We start from the raw sequence: 22,150 nt of genomic DNA, 5'->3' as shown, positions 1-22,150 counted from the left end.
CGATTCGCCTTCGGTCCGTTATTTTATCCACACAAAGAAGGTGGCATACGTGATTATGGGCGTGAACGGTGACATGATCCGAGCGTAGTGGGGGTCGTCTCCCAGAGAAGACCACGAAAACATCGAAAGATAATCAGTATCATTTGAGGATTCAAACGTTATGCATCGAGAGGTCCAGACGAATAAAATTAAAGTCGATTAGTCTAACGAATATATCGAGAAATATTATAAAGTCAGGTCGAATTCCTGTATCAAATTAATTGTATTTATCATTAAATAATTTGTGACGTGCTCATTATAATACTAAATGATGTTAAATATACAAGTTTATATTAACCCTTTTAATTCAGTGTTAAACTCATTCTAACCACCTCTGTTATCTTAATCGAAACAGAGGAATAACTAATTCGCGGCGTCGATTATCCGAGTCGTGGCAAGAATTTGCGCCTCTCGCTGACGCGTTTTCCTCGCGTTTTTGTTGGTACGTAATGTTTGGTTGGTAATGTACGTTGGTTGGTAATGTTTGAATACGTCGATGTTGATGCGTATCTTATTTTCACGATTAAAACTATCTTCTTAGTTGTCTGAAGTACAGATATTCCTAAAAAAACAATTTACGATGAAATTTTGCAAACATCCAAGAAAAGAAAACTTTAATTTCCTAAGTCACTAATTTGCAACAAAAGAATTTACCAGAAGAAATGCTGCGGCGAGGAGTAAGGTTTTGAATTTTATGTCTAAATCTGAAGGAAATGTAATTAACATAATATAATCGTGAAGAATATTGTCCCACTGATGCATAAGAGATGCAATTTGATGAGTGCCATCGATCGAGATTACCTGAATGAAATTAATGTACTATAATTAAATGATTTGTAAATAAAGCATAAGGTAGCTTAATAATATCAACCACTTTGAATATTTTTATTACTTCTGAAAATATGGAGGGACCTTATTTACCAAAGTCTATAACATGTGACTGTATGTATAGTCATTTTGTTTTTTAGATGAAGGACTTGTGAAAATTTTTAAATCATAAATAACGTCATAAATAAATCTTCAAATCAGGGCACATGGAGCGTCATGAGATCGACATCTTTGACAAGTCGGCAAGCTACTCGAGAAGCGCGAGCAGGTAACAGTGACTATTATAGTAGAATTAGCTGTAGTCGCAGAAGTAACTCTAGTTGTAGTGCTAGGTGTATTTTCGAGCAATTTATATTAGTAAATAAGTGCTATTTAGTTTTAGTATGAAGATAATGATTCTTACGTATCTTCCTAGTAATACCATCTCATTAAAAATAAGGATATAGATATTCAAAGTGATCAAAGATATTAAAATATAAGCTATTATTAACTTATTATTATATATATATATATCAACATATATACAAATATGTATTAAATAAAATATACAGGCTGTCTCTAAAATCGTCGTACAAACGGTCGTATGCAATGTATAATTATATAATAAAATATGAAAAAAATCGCTTTATTTTCTAAAAAGGTTAGTTTGAAAATTCGCCAGGTTCCTGTGTATTAACTGTCAGCTTCGAGGTATGAAATTTCTGTTTTTGCTCGTGTTTGTATTATTAAACATGATTTATGTCACGATTTGAAAATAATGTTACTATCGTTTTTCGTTTTATTTCTGTACCCAGCTGGGTCGTACCCCGATTTTGGGCACATCCTGTATATCGTTTTTTCTTCCAGACAAAAATTACCTGAAACTGGGATTCTTGATACATGCAACAATCACTAACATTTGGCCCGTATATATTACAAAGTCGCTTTCCTATTGCATCATACACCGTAAAACTGGAACCTATTATATGCAAATTTTGTCCTATTGTGCCAATTAAATTTGGGCTTAGCACCGACATACTCTGTACAATGAAATTTTCATCTTTTTGTTATATGGTAAATAATAAAAATATAGTCAAGCTATTTTATAATCTTGTATACAGTCTGGATTTTACTCACGTGCGATTTATTCAAAGCAAACGTCCACATGGAATTCATAACCATGGTGAACGCGGTTTCGCCGCATTGGTCCACAATATTTAACTGAAAATCGTCGCGAGTCAATCTGGAGCAACTCCAACCGCTTGATTCATTCTTTGATTCTGTTTCCATTGCTAGGAATAACGTTTCAGCTTTTGGTACTTTTACTCTGTATTGGAATTTCTTTTTTAATCTACCGAGCACTATTAACACGAAAGAAAGAAACTTTTGTCATTTCTGAATTCTCTTCGATTTTAAAGATATGAACATTACGCAGTTTGTAAATGCAAACTTTTCATGCGACTCTCGATGGGTTAATTCTCTATATGTATAATTTAATTTGAATGTAAAATAACGTTCGAAAAGCTTCATTCATTAAAAAATCGATAATCAATTGTACGCAAGCCAAGCATAAGTTATCTTTATCGACATTGTTTTCGTTTAAACTTAGATGAATTACGAACGTGTGCTGAGGTCAACAATCTGCTGAATTTCCAATTGTTCCACGTTAGATAAGAAGTGAGTTCCAGAAAGTACGGTCAGCTGTGACCTTGGTGTCGATATCCAATTCAACGTATTCACAGGAATCGGTCTCCTTTCTTGTCTGGTTTCTCCTGACCGAATTTAATATACCATCATATTTCATATATAATAGGATAGTTCATATGTAATAGAGATTTATTTTGCACATTAAATATTATAACGAATACTATATTTCGCATTATGTACTTTGTGCATTTTTTCATTCTCAAGTTTCTCATAGATACATAAAATATTCACAGACTACTTATCATTATATTTTACATATTATATTGTATGCTATATGTTAACAATAATTTTATAAACATATTTTACATATTTTTATCAGGAAGATGATATACATACCTTGTGGTTGTGCCGTAATGACGGTTGGCCCCGAAAGGACAGGAACTGTATTGGATACCGAATTCTGTTGCATTTCTATATACTGGGTGGTTACCTGGTTTGGCTCTGCGTGATTATAAAAGTTCGTTTAAACGCGCGCTTCTTCTTTATGCTTCCTATTATACAAATTAATCAAATGATTCTGTCGTTAACGAGATGCATATTACTTTAAATACACATTCGAACGTAATTCGTAATATTAACTTTGGTACAGCAAATTGTCAACATACTTTTGCGATTCTACTAATTTTGCTATACTTATGTATTTTTTGTTTTACTAGGTTTGCATATTATTATCTATTAGGTTATATATGAAGATCACAGGGGAAGATATGATAAGTTACATATTCTATCCTTTAGGATTTTCTACATTCTATATGTTGTCGATCAATCTTATAATACTAAAACTGTCCTCATTATTTCACTATCAGATTAAATATATGTTTTCTATTGCTCTGTTGAACATTACAAAAATATCATGACATAAATATTATGACGACATTAACTATGTTGATTGTTCATGAAACTTGTACACCTATTTTTCAACACATATTTTTGCAGCACAGGCTATTAATCACGTTATGCTAAATTAGTGACTTTTAATCATCAAATTTAATCAATGGACTTTAGTTATCACATAAAAATCAGACTTATCACCTCTTTCTTTGCGGGCTTCGTATAATTTACGGCGCAATAAAAGCGGTAATAGTAATATCAATAATAACGATGTTCAATAAGAATCACATTCAGGATAACCGAAGGGAATAAGAATCACCAGCTAATACTCCGAAGGTAACACGATTAAGGTCACTAGCTTCCATTTCTTCTGGCAAAAAATCGAGCATTCATTGGTGAATCGGTGCGTGAAAACTATTTACTATTTCAGCAAACGTGTCTTTTTTATCGCTACGCGTAAGAGAACCTTGTCGATTTAATTAATTTTAACGATCGTTAAGCGGCACAGGGGATTACACGGATCGATTAGCGAACAGCCATGAATGTTATCGCGTAGAAACAAGTCGTTTTATGTAGACAAATATTCAAAAACTTGCTCTTTCCTCGGCTAATACTTTATCCTTAATGTTTTTCAGGCTTCAAAAAAATCTTCACGTTTGTGAAATTCTTTTTGTGGGAGATCTAGATTTACACAAGTATCCACTTCCGTTGATGTTATTGCTGAAAATTCGTCCAGATACTGTTCGCTCGTGGTTGTTCGTCGAAAGTTCCGTAAGTCTCTTTTCGTTATCGTTGATAGCCAATCGCTTATCGTAAAACCGGATAAGCGATATCGTTCTCGTTATTGTCAAAGGCACTGATCGATGTTTCTTATTATTCTTTCCCTGTATTGTTAATAAATAATAACGCAAATAATTTTAATGATTTGCAACATGAACAATAATATAGTGAAATAGATTATTGCAGGGACTGAGGTACACTACACACGCTCGTTCAGGAAATCATACAACACTTATTCTAGTACGCTCAATTCTCCTATTTTTTTTTTATTTATTTGTTAAAATTACAATCAATTCTCGCGTTGAGAATTTTCAGTAATAACTCTCCTATAACATGGTATAATACGGTGAAAAAATTGCGCCAGCCCTCCTACAAAACGATCTCCATATAGCACGGCTTAATAAATTTATGCAAGCCTCGTATATCATGAATATTTCCATCATATTATTTTGGTTTCGCTTTAATGCGGTTTCGATACAACGCGGAAAGAATTAATCGTGTTATAAGAAGGAGAGTCGACTGTATTTGTTTTAAAGTTAATACAACTTAACTAATCGTAAGGGGATATGGTAGAAAATTATGGTATAGCGATGCATAAGTCAAGATTTTGAGAATTTCAATTTAGTGAAACGTAATTCAACTTTTCAAAATATCGCCCCTTCGGTTTCATGATTATTTTCAATCGTAATTTTATTCTCTGTTGCGGTACATTTTCGTGACTTTCAAAAATAGAACACCTTCGTTCCAGGAATAATTAAAAACCCTAATACCACAAAATACCGATATTCAACTATTATAGGAATGTTAAAATTGAAAAATTCCCACTGATCCCTTAACTATCTGGGAATTCTCTTTTAGGTCACCCGCACTCTGTTCTCGTACTCTGGAGGAGAGAGGATTTCTGAACAAAACGAGACGCATACAATCCCGAGAAAATTATTACTAAAAACTCCGTCAAATCGTCTCATCCTTTAACTATCCTCCGTAATGCTTCACGGAAACTATTTCAGATCATTACCGACCATTCATTCCATTAAGGATCAACCTTGTCTTGACGTAACATTTCATCTGCAACTTTTTCTTAGTTCAATTTACATTACTAAATTCTGCTTTTTCATATTTTGATTTTTTGAAAAAAATGTTTAAGAGTCTGTTTAATATCTTTCTCTCTTTCGTTCAAAATTGAAATCACATAAGTCGTGGAAATTTGAAAAAGTATTTCTGAAATATTTATAATGCTGTAACAAATGTCATAGAGATTCTTTGCAAGGCTTTGAGTTATGTAGTGGACTTCTGTAGAGTTATCCTGATCATGTTTTTTAATAACGTTGTTCAAACATGTTTAATAACGTTAACATAACTGAATTCTTATGGGAATGTTCCCACACCACCGAGGCAAATTCAATCGGTATTCGTCTTTGCTCGGTATTGTACTGACGGTGCTACATAAATTGAACGAGAAATTTAAGGAAAAGGCAAAAATTGATCAAAAAACCAAGAAGAAGTAGTAGGTCATGAAGAAGTAGGTTGAGAAATTTCCAGCATCTCACTGGTAATTATTTTTAAAATAAGAATTCATATATATATTAACGATAAGAATCGATAAAATTCTATTATATATTCTATTATATATTAGATAGAACTGAAAAGAATGTGTAAAACTAGAACGTCATAACGTTAAATACAGTAATGGAATAGAAAAATTCTGGGTCAACCAATGTATCGATGAAGAACACGCAGAGATATTTCAATCGAAATATTCAAGTCCACGTGTGTCATTTGTCAAACATCGTTAGCATAGCGTCATTTACCTATTATTTATTCCACCTTTCAAAAAGTTGTTTTAATTCCAAGAAAACTGGAGACTCTAGAAACCTCCAGGAACTACGTCAAACGACTAAATCCTGGAAACTACCGAACGGCTGGTAAAAAGTTAACGTTACACAGACAACCTAATAACATTCTAATACTACAAAAGTGGAATATCGTCAAATTTCTCTCAAATTTTCCTACCAACTTTTCGAACAACACCGTATATCAAATTATCCAAAAAGATTAACATATTTCGAATGGACGACAAAACAAAAAAAAGGGGGAGATTCTTTTGGGATTCTAAGGGTTCGCTCGAATTCGCTGGTTCATTGGATTGATGTAACGCGTGATTATAATTTTCCGGTTTGGCGTGTTTTCTCAGGCACACCCCACACGCCTTTACTTGTTGCTGCTCCACGGTGATTCCATGCGCGGTTCTATCGATCCTGGTGTTCCCTATATAAGAGGTCGCGTCATCGGTAGTCGTGAAACAGCAGGTCGTCCAATATTCTATCTAATCCGTGGAGAATTGTCACGGTGGAAGCAGTGGTACAAGGGTGAACGCGCAAACCAAATAAAACACTGGCTTGTGCCACGCGAATGACTAACTAAAAATCAAGTAAGTTATCCATCGAATAAAACAGTGTCGTTATATCATTTTTCTAATTTTATCAAACCAATCTTTCTAACTTGCGTACTCGTCCCTTGTTTAGAGGCAATCTAACATCGAAGAAATTCACGTCGATAAGTTTAAAAATTACATTCTTTTTGCTTAAGGACGAAAGTATTTGCATTGCTGAAGGGTTTCCTTGTTTCTTTGTAGAGATTTTGTATCACTAGCTTGAGTTTAGCCTCACCATCTGTTAGACTCACGGCACTACGAATCACCTCTGACCGTACGGTCAAATTAACGATGAAATAGATATTTATTACCCGTAATGCGACAAGTAACGTTTATAAAATTCTTTCTTCTGTATGTACAACTCACCGTTCGCGTTTCACATAAGTCAGAGAAGCTGAGTGGAAAAGTGATATAAGTGTATATTTCTATAAATAAATGCAGAAAGTGACATATAACATTCGTATTTGTTTGTGAGATCTTCTCATAAATTATCAAGTTTTTACAAGTACGAATAGTAAATCCGTTCTTGATTTTTCTGTGAGCGTAACTTCGTTTAAAGTTTCCTCGAATTCAATATTTTATCGATTGTACTATTTTTCTCTTGAACCGTTCGTTCGCTGTGAGTTCTCCTTTCCTTTCTTCCGAATTTCGTGAATTCTAATTCTTTTCATTCGTTCGAATTAGCATCATACACGCATGCTAAAAGCATACAGTTATTGAAAGGGATGAAGCGAATAAAATTCGTCACGGTGTCGAAGGATTAAAGACTAGTTTACGCGATTGATCAATATTTAACTTTCTATATTTCGCACAGTCTTCTCGAATTCGGCACGGTGGAAATCAAATAATTTGTCTTTGTATAAACGCAAAGTTAAAGTCAAGTCACTGGAGTTCGGTTAACTCGACCAATTTAATCGCTTGATCAAGGATCAAAGACAAATGAAACACAATGTGTACAAAAACGGTCTATCGACAAAGGTTTCTCCGAATACCTTGAATGAAATTTAAGAGCACGGTGTCGGTGTTCTGTTAGCCGGTTATCGATTAGCGACTGTACCGCGTATTTTCGTGCTCCTTGATACGATCGATGCGATTCTGCATATTTCTTCGATAAAATGGTTATTGTATATACGTATATAGATAAGTTACGAATACGCAGAAAGTTGTTGGTAATAGGAGGAGGGTCAATGTTAATCGGATTTCACGATGATGCGGCAAAGCTGATTGTACGCGTGGAATGCATTACGTCTATCGATCTGAGAAGCGTCGCGTCATTCAGGAACAACAAGGGGGAAGAAAGTTCTTCCTTAATGTCCAGATTATATCTTTTTTATCATTGGAAAAATTCATTGTCATTAGAAAATTCATCCTCGTTTCGTCGTTTTTAAATTCGTTATTTAACTCTTGCACGACGAAGCTCACATCAATTCCAACTTATTATTACGAGTCAAATATTACTTATGTCATTAAACGTTTATTGTTTATTGTTAACATTCATTGTTAATTAATATTATTCTATCGATATTTCGTAAGTGTCAGTCTATCGACTACAGTCGCTGCTGTATGAAAGATTTTATTTTTTTATGTAAATTTAGTTATCAAGTAGTAAAAATTTCCAATTAGGTTTTCCCTTTATCGCTGTAAAATAAAATATTCGTTGCTTATAACGACGATCTAGTCTCTGTTGACTAAATTAAGTGCTGTACTGTACTAATTTAGTTATGTACGTATTTAGTTTAGTTATGTAAATTAGAGGAATTTAGTTATGTAAATTAAATGCAACGACACAGAAGTAACGCGACAGTAAAAGAACCATTCGTAACAAGAACGATCCTTATCAAATTTTTCGACCTTTTAAATAATGTATAGTAACGATAGGTTCTAGTTGCCAGAAACTATGATAGATTCACTGCGTATTATATAAAATGATTTTTGCCTTAATTTATGATCTATTATGGAATGAAAATGAATTGTTTCTATAAAAACTTTTGTCGCGAGAATAACAACTTCATGATTTAATCAGATACGATTATTCTGTAGTATAATTATAGTAAATGGATACACTCCTACAAATCATATTATATACAGGGTGGTTGGTAACTGGTGGTACAAGCGGAAAAGGGGTGATTCTACGCGAAAAAAGAAGTCGAAAATATAGAATACAAATTTTTCGTTCGAGGCTTTGTTTTCGAGAAAATCGACTTTGAATTTTCGCTCGGTACGCGTGCACTCTACCACGTCTCGTTATAACGGACCTCACTGTAGATCGTTGTCTCGATGGAAAAATTTAAAAGAAAAAGAAAAAAGAATTAAAAAAAAAATTTTATTCTATATTTTCGACTTCTTTTTTCGCGTAGAATCACCCCCTTTCCCCTTGTGCCACCAGTTACCAACCACCCTGTATATTGAACAGAAATCGGAGATTTTATAAAGTATTCTTTTGCTTTCTTGGAGGTAGACAGTCATATTTTTGTTATAAACTCGTCAACTATAACAGTATATATCATTTATGATAGCTGAAAAATATTTTATACAAACATATGAATTTCAAGTTAATTTTAATTTAATCCCATTGCGTCTCAATCATTCTATAAATATTTTATAAATACAATCGATTACCTGAGCATCGAATCATCGATTGATGTAGAATTACATCAATCTCTGTAACGAAAAAGTCGATCGACCAGGGCGTAGAGTGTAGAGCAATCCCTGTTGCATCACTAGTTTTCACTACTACGTCTTCTGTTAAGAAGAAGTCTTCGCTGGCCTTTTTGCGGAATCGATATCGACTGATAAAGCTGATTAAAGAGAACTACTAACACACTTTCCACTCTCTTCTAACGCTGATCGTCCTCGTCGATGTTCTTATCCATTTTCTAGAACCAAACTGAACCTCCTAAATATTCTTAACGTAAGATCATAAAGTCAAGGCTTCCATTTCCTGTCCATGGGTCGACTTTTCTGTACTATGACACTTGGGTAGGCAACCTGTTGAAGATACCATAAAGTAGCTTTCCTTTAATACTGGGATCGTCTGTTGCATGATTGCTTTAGCTATAGCAGATTCGATGCTAACATTTACTAAATCTGAAGAAAATTTAGAAGACGAATTTTTAGGAAATACGTACATACGGGAACAATATGTAATTTTCAGCGTTATAACTGACAAGCTTTCTGCAAAACAGTGTACGATTAAGCATATGTTCCTTCAGGAGTTACGCTACAATTTTGATCTACGTTAAAAATGAAATTTAATAGATTCCATATTACGCTGTAAAACTTCAAGTATATATATAGTTTGTGGACTAAAATTCGCTATCCAAATAAATAATACATAAAATATATATTATACATCTATATAATAATATACAGACATATGAAAATAGTTGAATTATCATGAAATCTTTTTTCACTTTGTAACTACATATAGAATGAAATTATAGTTAATATTCGAATAACTAAATCTAAAACTTGCAGCGCAATTATTTCATCGATTTTGTCTTACGAGCCGTTTCTTTTTCTGAAAGCTACTTAATTAGTCTTATAGAACATACAATTTTATATGCAATTTCGTAATATTATGTTTCATAGACATTCGTAAACAATTCCACAAAGAACGTGCAAACGATTTACAAAAATCTATAAATGCAAGATTGTAACATTTATTTGCTTTTGAAGGTAAAATGCTGCCTCAAGAATGGCTATTAGTGTCTCTACTCATGGGGTCGGCGACGGCGCTGGCACCCATGCCCCATCATTCGATGGAGGAATCTTTGAGGAGTGCTTTGGATGCCATTACCAGAAAACAACGATCTCTGGATACGAATTCGCAAGACTACTACAATGATCTACGCTCGTTTAAGTATCATGGTGGAGAGGGAGAAAGGAAGCTTGACAGAGAACGTCAGGGTGAAAGGGAAATAGAAGAGGAGGACGAAGAAATAGAATTTTTGCCTAATGGTACTCTCTCGTATGATGGTTTAGCACGTTCATGCATAAGGTTCATGCACAACCATCACGATGGTTTAGCATATTTCGTTATTCACTTTCATACACCACCTACTTTTATATCGGCTATTCCATTTTATAAAGAGCGCTTTAATTGGCCAAGTCCGAAGAAAAAAATACAATTATTTCTCTTAAAATTTTGTTTTTCAACAAATTAGAGATCGAAGGTTTATCGTGTACGTGCACGTTTCGGATCGAATAAAAATGCAAATGTACTTGTTCTATGTTTTATTTATATGTATACATAAACCGAGTACATATTATGCACTTTTATTCGCGTTAGAGTTAGCTAAGTGCATGTATAATATTTTTACGAAAGATCTCAAAGAAAAAAGCTTTATCATGTTTGTTCTACTCATTCTTTTTTTAATCTTCAATTTCCTGTCCAGGCATACTCATTCTGGAACACTCTATATACCGTAGCTGATAAAATTTACTTAGAAAGATCAATCAAATCTTAGATCATAAATATTTTCTACGTAATGGAAATTTGTTCTAGAAACTGGACAACTAGAAACTGTAGGAAATGGTTTCCAAGATTTGAATAATAAATTACTGGAAAGAGCATTGATCGACTATCTAGAGAATGTACCCCAACAGCAGGTAGCGTTTCTTCCTTTCCTTAGTCGACGTTGTTATACTATATTTCTATGAAAAGAAAGAGCTACATTGTTTGGTACTATCCAGGAACAACCGGTCACATCGTTATTTCGAGAACGTGAACGAGGTTCCAATCGTAAAAGGGGCTATGGTTCTGAACGATCGAATATTGACAATAAGGAGTTGGCGAAATTATTTCTAGAAGAACTGCAGGATGGCTCTCCGTATAATCTTGGAGATACGGATGACGAAGGATACATGGACTCTCGTCAGATGCTCTATGATCGATACAGGGGCGATAGAGGCAACAAAATATACGAGTCAGCGATTAATATGAATTTTAATACTCAACTTTATTGAACTAACGATAACTTACATAATTTTAAGATATAACAGCTTGGACTGAGTTATTTAATTTTAAAATAATGATTTATTCAATTCATTCAATTCATTTTAATTTATATTTTTATTTATATAAACATTGTTATTTCTTGGTACAAAATAATCCTTATAAAAAATATTTCGTATATTTATTAATGTTAAAGTTTAAAAATGTGGTGAGATTTAAAATACTGAGGAAACTATGGGTAATAGGAATTCAGGTCCAATGTCCTGGGGTGCATTGTTGAATAAAGAGTCTATGGCCCGAGGTCAGAGTCGAGAATCCGAGGAAAACGATTTCGGCGATCGGGAACAAGACCCAAATTTATTGTACCTCTCAATGGGCGAAGGAAGAAACATGAATGGTGGGTATTCCATAGGACGACCCCTGAGGACCTACAGAAATATGGCTAAACGGTATCTAGTTGCCAAGAGGAGCCCAAAACCTGTATCTACATCTACCAAAAAGCAGATTACCGATCCCAAGGTAAATCAGCTGAGAAGTTTTCTAGAAATTCTTTAGCAATTTGCAGTCAAATATTACATGCGTGATTAAATATTAAATAGATACTTTCATTTTAAAATATACTTAATTTTTACTTTTTTTTATCGTACATTCAAATGATTTAAATTTAAATTTAAAATAAAGTATCTATTTATTTACATTTTAAGGTCGCTCAAGATCTGGGAGCGCTGTTTGGCACTCAATCCGTGGATAATCAAAATCATACTCACAACTTCAAGCATGATCACAGCCATGATCACGACCATGATCATGACCATAATCACGATCACGATCACGATCATGAACATGGGGATCAGCATAAACACGAGAGTTCTTCGGAAGCGCCAAAGGTGACCCCTTCGCCAAAAGGGCAAAAGGAGAATGTGACAAAGTTAGGCAAGTCAAAATCTATCGAGGTGAGAAAGAAGAGCGTCGATTGGTCTCAATATTTTGGTATTGATAGAAGAAAGAAGAAAGCTACGTTCATGGTTGGCCAAGGGACTCCGAATCAAGACGATGAATGGATGTTACAGCGATACTATGAAGTAATTAAGAGAAGTAGAAAATGTTCTTCTTTTTCTTATTCTTTCTCTAATCGTAAACTCGATCTACAATGGTTGAATTAATATATCGGTTTATTAGAATATGGTAGAGAATCTGAAGGCAAACGACCGAGAATACGAAAAGGAAGCTGACGAAAGAAAAGACAGGTTGGATCAACTAGATCCCAGACAGAAAACCATTAAGGACTTGATTATTGAGGAAGCTTTGAAATACAGAGATTCTGAAAATGGTATAGATATGCAAAAGGTATGACTCGTTTAAAGAAACCAATTAATATGCATGACACGACAGTTAGCGTTGTGTATATATCAATATTTTATGTTTAAATAAAATGATAGGTAAAGGATAAGATAATGGCACGAATTGCATCTGCCTATTCCTTCGAAAAAATGAGAAAAGCACTAAATGAACTCAGGAACAATGTGGCGACTAGGATAGAGGCTCAAAAGGCAACTCATGTACAGGGTAATCAAACTTCGAATTTCCGAGAGAATAGTAGCAACTCTAAATCCAAGGATAAACGCATCAACAATTTAATAGAAACTGAAGGTGCAATTTGATTAATCATTATATCGTATTATACTGTTTAGTACCAATACATTATATTAACTATTACATTTTGTGAAAAGCCATGGAAGAAAATAGAGCCTGTCCAGAGCTAGAACTGATCGAGAGACGATGCAGAACAGTAGACACTTTAGGTGGAGACGAATCACAGATGCTCTATCTTCCTTGCGTCATGCTTCAAATCTGCAAGGCCTGCGTAAATATTCTTATCCTAATCTTGATCATTCAAAAGTCTCTATTTAAAACTCTAGTTACTTAATTTGTCGAACACAATTCCATCCTATTTCATTTTATTTATTTATTTATTGTTTACGAGAAAAAGGGAAATCCCATTAAAATATATAAAGCTGAATAAAATAAATTTCCTATTAATTTCAGGTACAGAACGACCTAGAAGAAGAATGTTTAGGTAACTATGCAGTGGAAGCGGGAAAAATCTGCGACGCCCAAGAAATAAGAGAAGGACCAAAGAGCAGAGAAGCGTGCGCCAGCACAGCTTTGATATTGTCGCAATTACAGACTCCGACTGCAATCTCCGATCAATGTCGCCTCGATGGAAACGACTCTTGTTTACGACGTTATCATTACCAATACTGGCATCGTTACCTTACTTACCCCTACAACGGGCGACGATTGAACAGCGCCTACGATATGACCAGCTCTCAACAATCGGACCGATAAAAAAACAAAGGATTAAAATTAAGTGAGACGATGTCGAGAAACGGGTGTGGCTTTTCAACAAATCAGTGACCTCGAACCGAGCTTCATTTCTATAGTCAACTTTCAGCATTTCGTTTATTTGGTTTGCAACCGAGAGAAAAAGAAAAACGTTGAGGTCAAGGAATAGAGGTTAGGTTGTTCGAAACAATATATCATCCAAGAATGCGATAAGAGTCATGTTACTTTTATTGAGCGGGTGGGTTTATTTAAGACGAAAGAGACAAAGAATCAAAGAATCGAATAACTTTTAAAGTTGATTCGAGAACATGTCGATGAAGATGGTTGAAGTGGCTTCGAGTTTTGCGTACATGATTGTGTACAACAGATTGATTCCATTACATGCGGATATCGTTTAATATAATAAAATGGAAAAGGAACGACTGAATTTTGAACTATTTGCGAGGTGTATTTCTTTTTTTTCTAGTAATAAATGTAACGACAAGCTATGAGGGACAATAATTATCAAACGAAATTTTTGTCATTATTTCCCAAGAATGGACGAACTTCAAAATTTCTTATCTCGCTAATAATATAAAGCCATTTGAACTTTAAAAAAAGTAAAAATTTTGGACGAACGCCTCGCAGAAGAAATTATCAGTTATATAATAAAATACATTAAAACAGTCGTTGAACATCAGAGAGCATAACATACGATGACGTTTAATTTTTTTTACACTAGATGATTTTCAGCAATTTCCTCGCAATCACGTAATAAAAAGTTCATTTTTCTTACTTTGTCCAGATTAAATTTACCTGAATACTTCTAAATGATGCTGCATAATAACGCGTTGAAGTATCTTATTTATCTATTTTCTTCCATTGTGAAATATGCAACATGCAACGTAATCTACCGAAATATATCGATATTAAAAGATATTTAATAAAGTTTAAAAAGGTACACCATGATTCTATTCTAGTGTAAATTTATATTTCGTCGGATAAAAGATCAACGTATGTATATCTATGTCTGTCTTTATGTTATTAAAACCAGAAATACATTCTATGTGTCAGTCCTATATTCAAATGTAATAAATATATTTCAAAATAATTGTCTCATATTGTTTATTGAAAATCGTGATGGTACATTAATAAGAAGGTATTTTTTAATAACTAAGGATTATTAAACTTAGTATTCGAATCGATACTCATGTCAGTCATTTGTTTAAGCGATTCGAAAATTTCAAGACATTCTGGAGTGTACAACTTCAGAAATTCTAGTTGCAATTGAGCACATTCGACTAAAAGTGAAAAAGATGTTAAAAAGACTCTTTTTATTATAGAAATAATTAATATATTAGCAAATAGGAAATGTCCTCTCTAGTATTAGAATATACCTCTCCATTTTGAGACTACTTCCAATTTCTTTTTTAACTCCAAATTTAATTTATTTATTTCCTGGATAATATTTACATTATTATCCGACATTATTTCAGAAATAAAAATTTGTAACTAATATCTCTTTTCTTTTAAAACAAGAAATATTACGAATTAATTATTCTGACCACTCTAGTCGTAGTAATTGAAATCAAAGATGGTCACGTTAATCCTAGTCACGCGTTCTGATTGGTCAGAAGGAAATTCGTCCACGAATAGCGATTATATGGTATAATATACATTACGCCGCTCGTAAGAGGCGACGCAATTGGTCAATTCGTAAATGTGCCTTGTTACCTAGCCGCGAAACCCTGCAAATCTAGAATTACATAATCTATGATTACTAAAAGTGGCGATGGCGTTTTATGGCCTGTGTTGCTTTGTGTCTAAAAAGTGGAGTTTTCGTGGTATTTTCTATGGGAGACCGGTTTATTAATGTAATTTTTGAGACTAGTAATAAAAAGAAGTGCGTGATCAAGACGAGTACGAGGTACAAGGTTAGAAAGGGCAAGTGTGAAAGTAGCGGGCAGAAGGAATACATGAGCTCCCGCTTCCGACGGCCGGCGAACATATTTATCTTCGACGGCAAATGTAATATTTTGACAAGGAGGTACAAATAATTCAATTGAAAAAATACGCCTCATTGTGCGTAATCAATTGTGGTACGTTTCACTTTTTATAACTTGAGATTTCCGAGAAATTTTCGTGATCACATGATGTTCCCGCCGTAACCTTCTATTCTCGTTGTAAACACCGTATTGATATATAGGGTGTCCTTGAATTTCGCTTCGATCTTTTTTTATGCTTTATCTCGATTTTTATGAATTAGCAATTTGAATTTATTCGTTTTAAAAAACATAACTTTAAGAGTTATCCATAAGGGGAATTAAATTAATAAATTTTCATTGATATGTTTTTAATTCCAGTATGTTAGTAAAAAAAGGGTAAAAAATATGTCAGAAATAGGAAAGATAGAAAATAGTACAATGGAAAATCAAGATATATGTTCTGAAAGTTTTGAAAAGAGCAGGGTTTTGGTATCTAGTGAAGCCAATAGTTTGAATGAAAGTCAAGATTTTCATCTAATAGATACAAGCGATGATGAATCGCAACGAAATTTAGAAAATACAAAAGATGAAAAAACATTGTCTTTTGTCTCTGGTGGTAACACAGAATCAACTTTGAATGAAATAAAACTAACGGCTGAGCATATAGCAAAGCTTGATGTACAGAATGATGATATAAAAGTAGAAGATACGCAAGACGTTGAAGTTATGAAGGAGAAGGAAAAACATAACATAGAGCCATGCGAAAAAGAAGAGGAGAAAGAGATTGATGAAAGTAGTACTTTAGAGAATAAAGAAAAATTTTCTGATGATGAAAATGAAGAAATAATACATTGCACACCATCTGAAGCATCTTCACCATCTAAGAAACAAGGTGGTGCTAATATAATAAGTCTAAAACGTAAAATAAGTTCATTTAATGAACCACCTACAAAAATTTTAAGGACGGCATCTAGGGAAGATGTATCAGTGCCTGAGAAACTAGTACAGGAAGAAGAAGAAAGTTGGAATTCGTTTAAATCTGACGATTCCCATCATGAATTTCCTAAAAATTGCTCTAACACAAATATTATAATTGCAGAAACTCAGGATGTTGGAGAAGATGACAACATGAAAGAAATGGTAGAATTGTCAATATCATGTAAAGAAAGAGATAGAGATGAAAACCACCCTGAATTGGAAATGAAAGATTATGAAATAGATAAGAACAAAAATTTTAATGATACATCAAAACTACATCAAGCTATTACTAAGAGAGACCTTAATGAAGAGACATCAGAGGTAAAAAATGTATCACAGTCTAATGAAAATAGAGTAATACAGGTTCAAACAAACGAGAGGGACTGTACATCTTCCCTAAAAACTGTTGCAGTTGAGAAATTAAAATCGGATTTGAGTAATAAAAATACAGATAGCATTAGAGCAATTGAAGCAAAAGATAGTAAGGTAACATACAGTGAGAAAGCAGAAGATAAGGAAAATGGTATTGAACCTAAAAGAAAAATCAGTTCAGAAGAAAACAGTAGCAATGTTCAAGAAATATCAATGTCTAAAGAAGTATGTGAATCTCACTCTAACATGTGTTCTGGGAGCATATCCAAATCGCGAATGAGCATAGAACTTATATATGATAAAACTACTGTTCACGAAGCTAAGCCGAGATCCAAAGAATTAGTAGAAATTGATGAGGATGGAGAGAAGATAATATTAGATTCGTCTCAAGAAGATTCTGATGGGAAAGCCGAGAGTAAGAGTGTCCTAGATAATACAAAGTCTGATACAATATACAAAAGTTGTTACGACAGTAAAAATAGTAGCGAATTTAGTTATAAATCGGTGGAAAATGTCAAAGAATCATCCCTTGATTCGGTTAAATCCAGTGGTAAATTGGTAAATGGAAGTAGTGAATCAAAAAAATGCGATACCGACAGTACAGCTAGTTTACAATCAGACACGTTTAACGATATGCCAATTCTTGACAAAGCAGATAACATTTCTACATCCCTACATAATATAAACAAACAAATTAAATCAATTTCTATACTTAAAGACAGCGATCATGTTGACTTATTAAGTGTAAGTGATAATGAGCCTGAGGTTTTTATAGTAGATGATAAAAGTAAGTCAAACTCGATTCACAGTAGTTCTATCACAAAAGCCTTACAAATGGAAAAAGAAATTGGTATGTATGTTAGAATGAAATGTTTATTACACATTGATGAAGGTACAAAGGAATTTCTAAGTAAAGAAATCATTGGTGTGCAATGTGAGACTGTTGCTACAGAGTCCACTTTAACCAGACAGAAAAACAATGATACATCTGCTTCATTGGCAGACATTTCTGGAAATGACAATAAGGAAATATCTCCTGGATCAGTAAACAGTAACCCGCAATTATATCAACTGAATCCTTCCAGACTTTCATTTGCTTCAACGATCAGCTTAAGTTCTGCATCTAGTGCCGCTTCACTGGCAGCCAAGCTTGCGATAAGAGATAGTACACATTTCTCGTTACCGAGAGTACCGGCGAAACATGCGAAAAGACACGGCCAAGATATTCATTCGCTGAATGATAAACACGCAATAGACGAAGCGTACGAACGTCTAAGCAAAGAATGGCAAAACAGTCACCTTCTTACAACAACTATTTTAAACTTTGCAAATACTGAACTCACTGGCGTTGATGCATACAATGTTAGCAACGAGAGGATAGACGACCACTTACAAAAGATTCGATCTTCTACGCCAGAAGTGTCAAAAGACATAGTTCAGTTACAAACTCCTAAAAGCACAAAGAAGAGCAAAGCAGTAAAGAGGCCAAGAAGTAAAAGCATTAAGTCAGATAATCAGTCGAATGAAGTGAACAAGATTTCAAAGGTATTAAATCTCGCAGAGAACATTAATACACCGAATAGAAAAAAGAATAAAACAGAACATACGGATAATATATCGAGCACTATAAATGTTTCAACAAAATCCGAATCGCATATGATAGATGAATTAATTGGTAAGGATGTATTCGCTAAATGGTCGGACAATAATTATTATCCTGGTACAGTTATCGATAAAATAAAGACGAAATATAAGGTAAACTTCTATGATGGAAAAAATAAAGTACTTATAGAAGACTTTGTTATACCGATACCGAAAGTTTTGAAAGAGGGTCTATCCGTGTATGCCGCTACCAAGAATTACGATTATGGATCGTGCGGTATAATCATCAATGTTGAGATTGTAAATAACGAAGTATATTACACAGTAGAGACAGACGAAGGAGAAAAGCTAGAAGTTCAAATCAAGGATCTTTCTTTATCAGCTGATCAGGCTCAAGTGTTGAAAGAGGAAATCAATTTGGGGAATAAGAGTCTTCCATCTACGCCAAAGCATTTAGGGCAAATAACATTAGATAATATGGTTGATGGAAAAAGACGTTCGAAACGAATCGCCACTCCCAGTTTTTCTACTCCTAAATCTAAACTAATTCAGACTCCTACAAACAAAATTGAAGTAGAACCATCTGTATCGGGTGTAACATCTTCGATTAAAAGAGAGAAGAAGGTACCCTTTGAAAGTGATGGCGTTTCCAGCGACTCTAATGTTTCTGTAAAGGACGAAGTCTTTTCTATTGGAGTACAACCCGAAATAATTGGAACCCCGTATGAGCAAGTTGTAAAAGGACCACAAAATCGAATTAAAAGCAAATCGAGAAGTAAAAAAAAAGTAGACGATGCAGAAACCATTGCAATGTTTGGTCCAATTCCGCGTGCAGATTCGAATCTGTTTAAAGGCATGTCTTTCCTTCTTACCTGTGCATCCGTAGAAACTATCGATCGATTTCAAGATGATAAAGATTCAGATCCAGGAACCGAAGATGAGATAGAATGGTCAAAAAAGCCTTTTATAAGAGATAGATTAAACAAGCAAATAGTGGCAGGTGGCGGAAAAGTCTACACTGACTTCAGTGAAATCCCACAAGATGAGTACAAAAATACAAAACTAATAACGAACGTGCCAAACACAACTGCGAAGAGTCTGTTGTGTCTTTCGGTTGGTATACCTGCTTATAATCATAATTGGATAATAAGATGTTGTCAGGAGGTAAGTATTGTAATTCTAGTACTCTTATACAAAAATTTATTATTTTTTGTAGCTTATAATTATCGTATTTTACAGGGAAAATTTGTAAATCCAGCAGAAGATGGATTACCAGCGGGATGGAGCTTAGATAAAAATTCATATATCGAAATGTTCCAAAGACAAAGCAACAAACCATTGACTCAGGTTGTTGTGATAATTCCAGTTGTAGAGTCTGAAAAACAATTTGCTCCATTTTGGCGCCAAATTTGTGAAAACGCAGGTGCTGTTATTATATTAGCGGACAAAGCAGGTATGAAAATTTTTTATGATGAAAACTTTGTGAATTGAAAATATAATATTAAGCATTAATACTAAATAAGACTTTTTATAAATTTTTAGATGTAATGGAAAATTTTGTACAGGGAACTGTAGTTCTTACAAATAGTTTGTGCCCATCCTGGGCAGCGGAGAAGGCTAATAAACTACAAATTCCATTACTTTCTACAACATGGATTGTCCAATGTTTGATAGAAGGGAAATTTTGTCCGTATGATGCAAGTGTTCGTTATAAATATAATTATAAAAAAAATTTGGTACATTAAATGATCAAGAAATTACATCTATAATCTCGGAAGCAGGTGAGATCCTGTTTTTGTAAATTACAAAAATCTCTTACTTTTACTGTATTGTTCTGATAAATGGAAAATATTATTTTTCTCGTTGTCAGACACTTTAAAGCACATCTATTTGTTTATACATTTATCAATTGCAAAGTACTACTACTTTAAAACTATTATTTTAGTAGTTTTCCAATGTTAAAAATCTTTTGATAGGTGTCTGATAGAAGAATTAAATTAAGATAGTTAAGTATGATTCCTTAAATGAAATATGTTATGTAAAGTTAGTTTATGTTCAAAAATATTGAAACATGTTTTATATAATAACACTGTATACTGTATGAATATTTGGTGTAAAGATTTCTCTTTTTGTGATTTCTTATTATACAGAACTTATATATGCTTATTACACCGTATTGTTTATCACTTTAAAAAAAAGGTAGAGTTAGAATTTTGTAACATTTTGTATAAATCAAATTCTAAATCAAAAATGATTTTTGTAAAAAAAAACAAAAAGCAAATGAATTGTAAACAAACAAATTTTAAAAAATATTCCATAATTAATTTATAATCGCAATTTATGCGATTCCATATTATTATTTCATTTACATCAAGATTTTTTATGCTGACAAGATTGTTTTAAGTATCGTTTTGCGAGAGGCAAAAAGATATACAAATATAATATAACTAGAAATCTAATAATAATTCATATTTACATTAATGTTGTAAATAACTGGATATTGTTTTTCCATATTAGCTCATTCACTATAATCAAACAACACATTTAATTATACACGAATTATTATTATATTTCAAGAGCAATTTTCTCCTCATATTTACATAGGTAATTATTTGTTTCTAAAAAACAAAACAAACTTTGCGTTATCAGGAAATAGGCAGTTTGCTATAAGAATTACTTTTGTATTAAGACGCGATTCTAATTTGAGTTTATTAGTTTTTATTTGGGAAATTCACAGCAAATATTAAAATAACTCTGTAAATCAAAGTTAATAATGGGTGGTGTATCCTGTAAATATTTTTTTACATAAAATTATAGTGACAGATCGTAAAACCTATTTACATTACACTTTTTATGTACTGGATATATATCCCATCAGTAAGGAATTTATAGAACTCTTATTACTTATTCATAGCGGGTATATGTTCAGTAAAAAAACAAATATCAAGCAGGTTGCCTCTGAATACCTTAAAGTAAGATAGCATAAATGATCTTTAAGTGATAAAAGGTACAAGAAAATGTATCTTATATGAGCGTTTGCGATACTTTCATTAATTTACAGAATGACTTTCTGTTAAACCAAATATCTATAGGACAACAACAAAAAAAGAAAAGAAATTGTATGCGGAAGTTGCACATGTGCGAATGTGTATATATAAGTAAATATATACTATAAATTTTATTATGTAAGATGTAGCTATTATGTAAAATGTTTGGGGATAAAATACAGACATATTTTGGCAAATATTTTGTTCATTTTCATTAACAATCTAGTAGGACATATAAGTATTATGCATATTAATATTTCACATATAGTAAAACGACCTTCAGGAA

The 22,150-nt window shown here is 33.3% G+C and overlaps 5 protein-coding genes and 1 long non-coding RNA gene across 14 annotated transcripts; 4 read left to right on the top strand and 2 right to left on the bottom strand.

Moving 5' to 3' along the window:
• Nucleotides 1-510: 510 nt before the first annotated feature.
• On the bottom strand, nt 511-9,430 carry LOC117231339 (phospholipid scramblase 2-like). Of its 5 annotated transcripts, none has more exons than XM_033489706.1 (7): nt 9,218-9,430; nt 2,890-2,994; nt 2,469-2,618; nt 1,984-2,207; nt 1,725-1,886; nt 694-840; nt 511-601 (listed from the first exon to the last, which is right to left on the bottom strand). In XM_033489706.1, exons 1-7 carry the CDS (start codon nt 9,231-9,233, stop codon nt 569-571), a joined length of 837 nt encoding a protein of 278 aa, XP_033345597.1. In that variant the 5' UTR covers nt 9,234-9,430; the 3' UTR covers nt 511-568. The 5 variants fall into 5 exon arrangements, with proteins under 5 accessions (XP_033345597.1, XP_033345600.1, XP_033345598.1 ...); XM_033489709.1 differs by lacking the exon at nt 9,218-9,430 and adding an exon at nt 3,999-4,017; XM_033489707.1 differs by lacking the exon at nt 9,218-9,430 and adding an exon at nt 3,981-3,999.
• Nucleotides 750-3,750, top strand: LOC117231347. Of its 5 annotated transcripts, none has more exons than XR_004492946.1 (5): nt 750-891; nt 1,008-1,135; nt 1,419-1,507; nt 1,714-1,920; nt 2,873-3,750. It is a non-coding gene; the product is annotated as an uncharacterized LOC117231347 (long non-coding RNA). The 5 variants fall into 5 exon arrangements; XR_004492947.1 differs by lacking the exon at nt 2,873-3,750 and adding an exon at nt 2,456-2,563; XR_004492945.1 differs by lacking the exon at nt 2,873-3,750 and adding an exon at nt 2,001-2,136.
• Nucleotides 3,994-6,595, top strand: LOC117231345. The gene is made up of 2 exons (XM_033489719.1): nt 3,994-4,155; nt 6,359-6,595. The coding sequence occupies exons 1-2, from the start codon at nt 4,009-4,011 to the stop codon at nt 6,578-6,580; spliced, it is 369 nt and encodes a 122-aa protein (XP_033345610.1). The 5' UTR covers nt 3,994-4,008; the 3' UTR covers nt 6,581-6,595.
• Nucleotides 6,456-14,675, top strand: LOC117231335 (stress response protein NST1). Its single transcript, XM_033489700.1, has 10 exons — nt 6,456-6,595; nt 10,277-10,558; nt 11,106-11,209; nt 11,294-11,526; nt 11,801-12,074; nt 12,260-12,637; nt 12,735-12,902; nt 12,995-13,205; nt 13,286-13,419; nt 13,602-14,675. Exons 2-10 carry the CDS (start codon nt 10,282-10,284, stop codon nt 13,902-13,904), a joined length of 2,082 nt encoding a protein of 693 aa, XP_033345591.1. The 5' UTR covers nt 6,456-6,595; nt 10,277-10,281; the 3' UTR covers nt 13,905-14,675.
• Nucleotides 14,676-14,988: 313 nt separating this feature from the next.
• Nucleotides 14,989-15,438, bottom strand: LOC117231346. The gene is made up of 2 exons (XM_033489721.1): nt 15,278-15,438; nt 14,989-15,181 (listed from the first exon to the last, which is right to left on the bottom strand). Exons 1-2 carry the CDS (start codon nt 15,366-15,368, stop codon nt 15,054-15,056), a joined length of 219 nt encoding a protein of 72 aa, XP_033345612.1. The 5' UTR covers nt 15,369-15,438; the 3' UTR covers nt 14,989-15,053.
• A 198-nt stretch (nt 15,439-15,636) lies between these two features.
• LOC117231516 lies at nt 15,637-22,061 on the top strand. The gene is made up of 4 exons (XM_033490027.1): nt 15,637-15,979; nt 16,244-19,981; nt 20,057-20,270; nt 20,360-22,061. The coding sequence occupies exons 2-4, from the start codon at nt 16,271-16,273 to the stop codon at nt 20,560-20,562; spliced, it is 4,128 nt and encodes a 1,375-aa protein (XP_033345918.1). The 5' UTR covers nt 15,637-15,979; nt 16,244-16,270; the 3' UTR covers nt 20,563-22,061.
• The last annotated feature ends 89 nt before the right edge of the window (nt 22,062-22,150 follow it).

The sequence above is a fragment of the Bombus vosnesenskii genome, unplaced genomic scaffold (genome assembly GCF_011952255.1).
Source record: "Bombus vosnesenskii isolate JDL3184/JDL3185 unplaced genomic scaffold, Bvos_JDL3184-5_v1.1 scf7180000013272, whole genome shotgun sequence".
NCBI lineage: Eukaryota > Metazoa > Arthropoda > Insecta > Hymenoptera > Apidae > Bombus > Bombus vosnesenskii.
Note: the sequence above shows the minus strand (reverse complement) of the source record. Positions and strands in the feature narration are given on the sequence as shown.

Excerpts from the sequence above, each read along its gene's own strand:
- LOC117231335 (XM_033489700.1), top strand. The coding sequence starts at position 10,282 with ATGCTGCCTCAAGAATGGCTATTAGTGTCTCTACTCATGGGGTCGGCG. Across the intron at positions 12,638-12,734 it reads TGTTACAGCGATACTATGAA|AATATGGTAGAGAATCTGAA; the intron begins GTAATTAAGAGA and ends TCGGTTTATTAG. Across the intron at positions 12,903-12,994 it reads ATGGTATAGATATGCAAAAG|GTAAAGGATAAGATAATGGC; the intron begins GTATGACTCGTT and ends ATAAAATGATAG.
- LOC117231345 (XM_033489719.1), top strand. The coding sequence starts at position 4,009 with ATGTTTTTCAGGCTTCAAAAAAATCTTCACGTTTGTGAAATTCTTTTT. Across the intron at positions 4,156-6,358 it reads GGTTGTTCGTCGAAAGTTCC|GCACACCCCACACGCCTTTA; the intron begins GTAAGTCTCTTT and ends GTGTTTTCTCAG.
- LOC117231516 (XM_033490027.1), top strand. The coding sequence starts at position 16,271 with ATGTCAGAAATAGGAAAGATAGAAAATAGTACAATGGAAAATCAAGAT. Across the intron at positions 19,982-20,056 it reads TAATAAGATGTTGTCAGGAG|GGAAAATTTGTAAATCCAGC; the intron begins GTAAGTATTGTA and ends CGTATTTTACAG. Across the intron at positions 20,271-20,359 it reads TATATTAGCGGACAAAGCAG|ATGTAATGGAAAATTTTGTA; the intron begins GTATGAAAATTT and ends ATAAATTTTTAG.
- LOC117231339 (XM_033489705.1), bottom strand. The coding sequence starts at position 3,773 with ATGCTCGATTTTTTGCCAGAAGAAATGGAAGCTAGTGACCTTAATCGT. Across the intron at positions 2,619-2,889 it reads CATTACGGCACAACCACAAG|GAGAAACCAGACAAGAAAGG; the intron begins GTATGTATATCA and ends AAATTCGGTCAG. Across the intron at positions 2,208-2,468 it reads GATTGTTGACCTCAGCACAC|TGCTCGGTAGATTAAAAAAG; the intron begins GTTCGTAATTCA and ends TCGTGTTAATAG.
- LOC117231346 (XM_033489721.1), bottom strand. The coding sequence starts at position 15,368 with ATGTCGGATAATAATGTAAATATTATCCAGGAAATAAATAAATTAAAT. Across the intron at positions 15,182-15,277 it reads AGTAGTCTCAAAATGGAGAG|TCGAATGTGCTCAATTGCAA; the intron begins GTATATTCTAAT and ends TTTCACTTTTAG.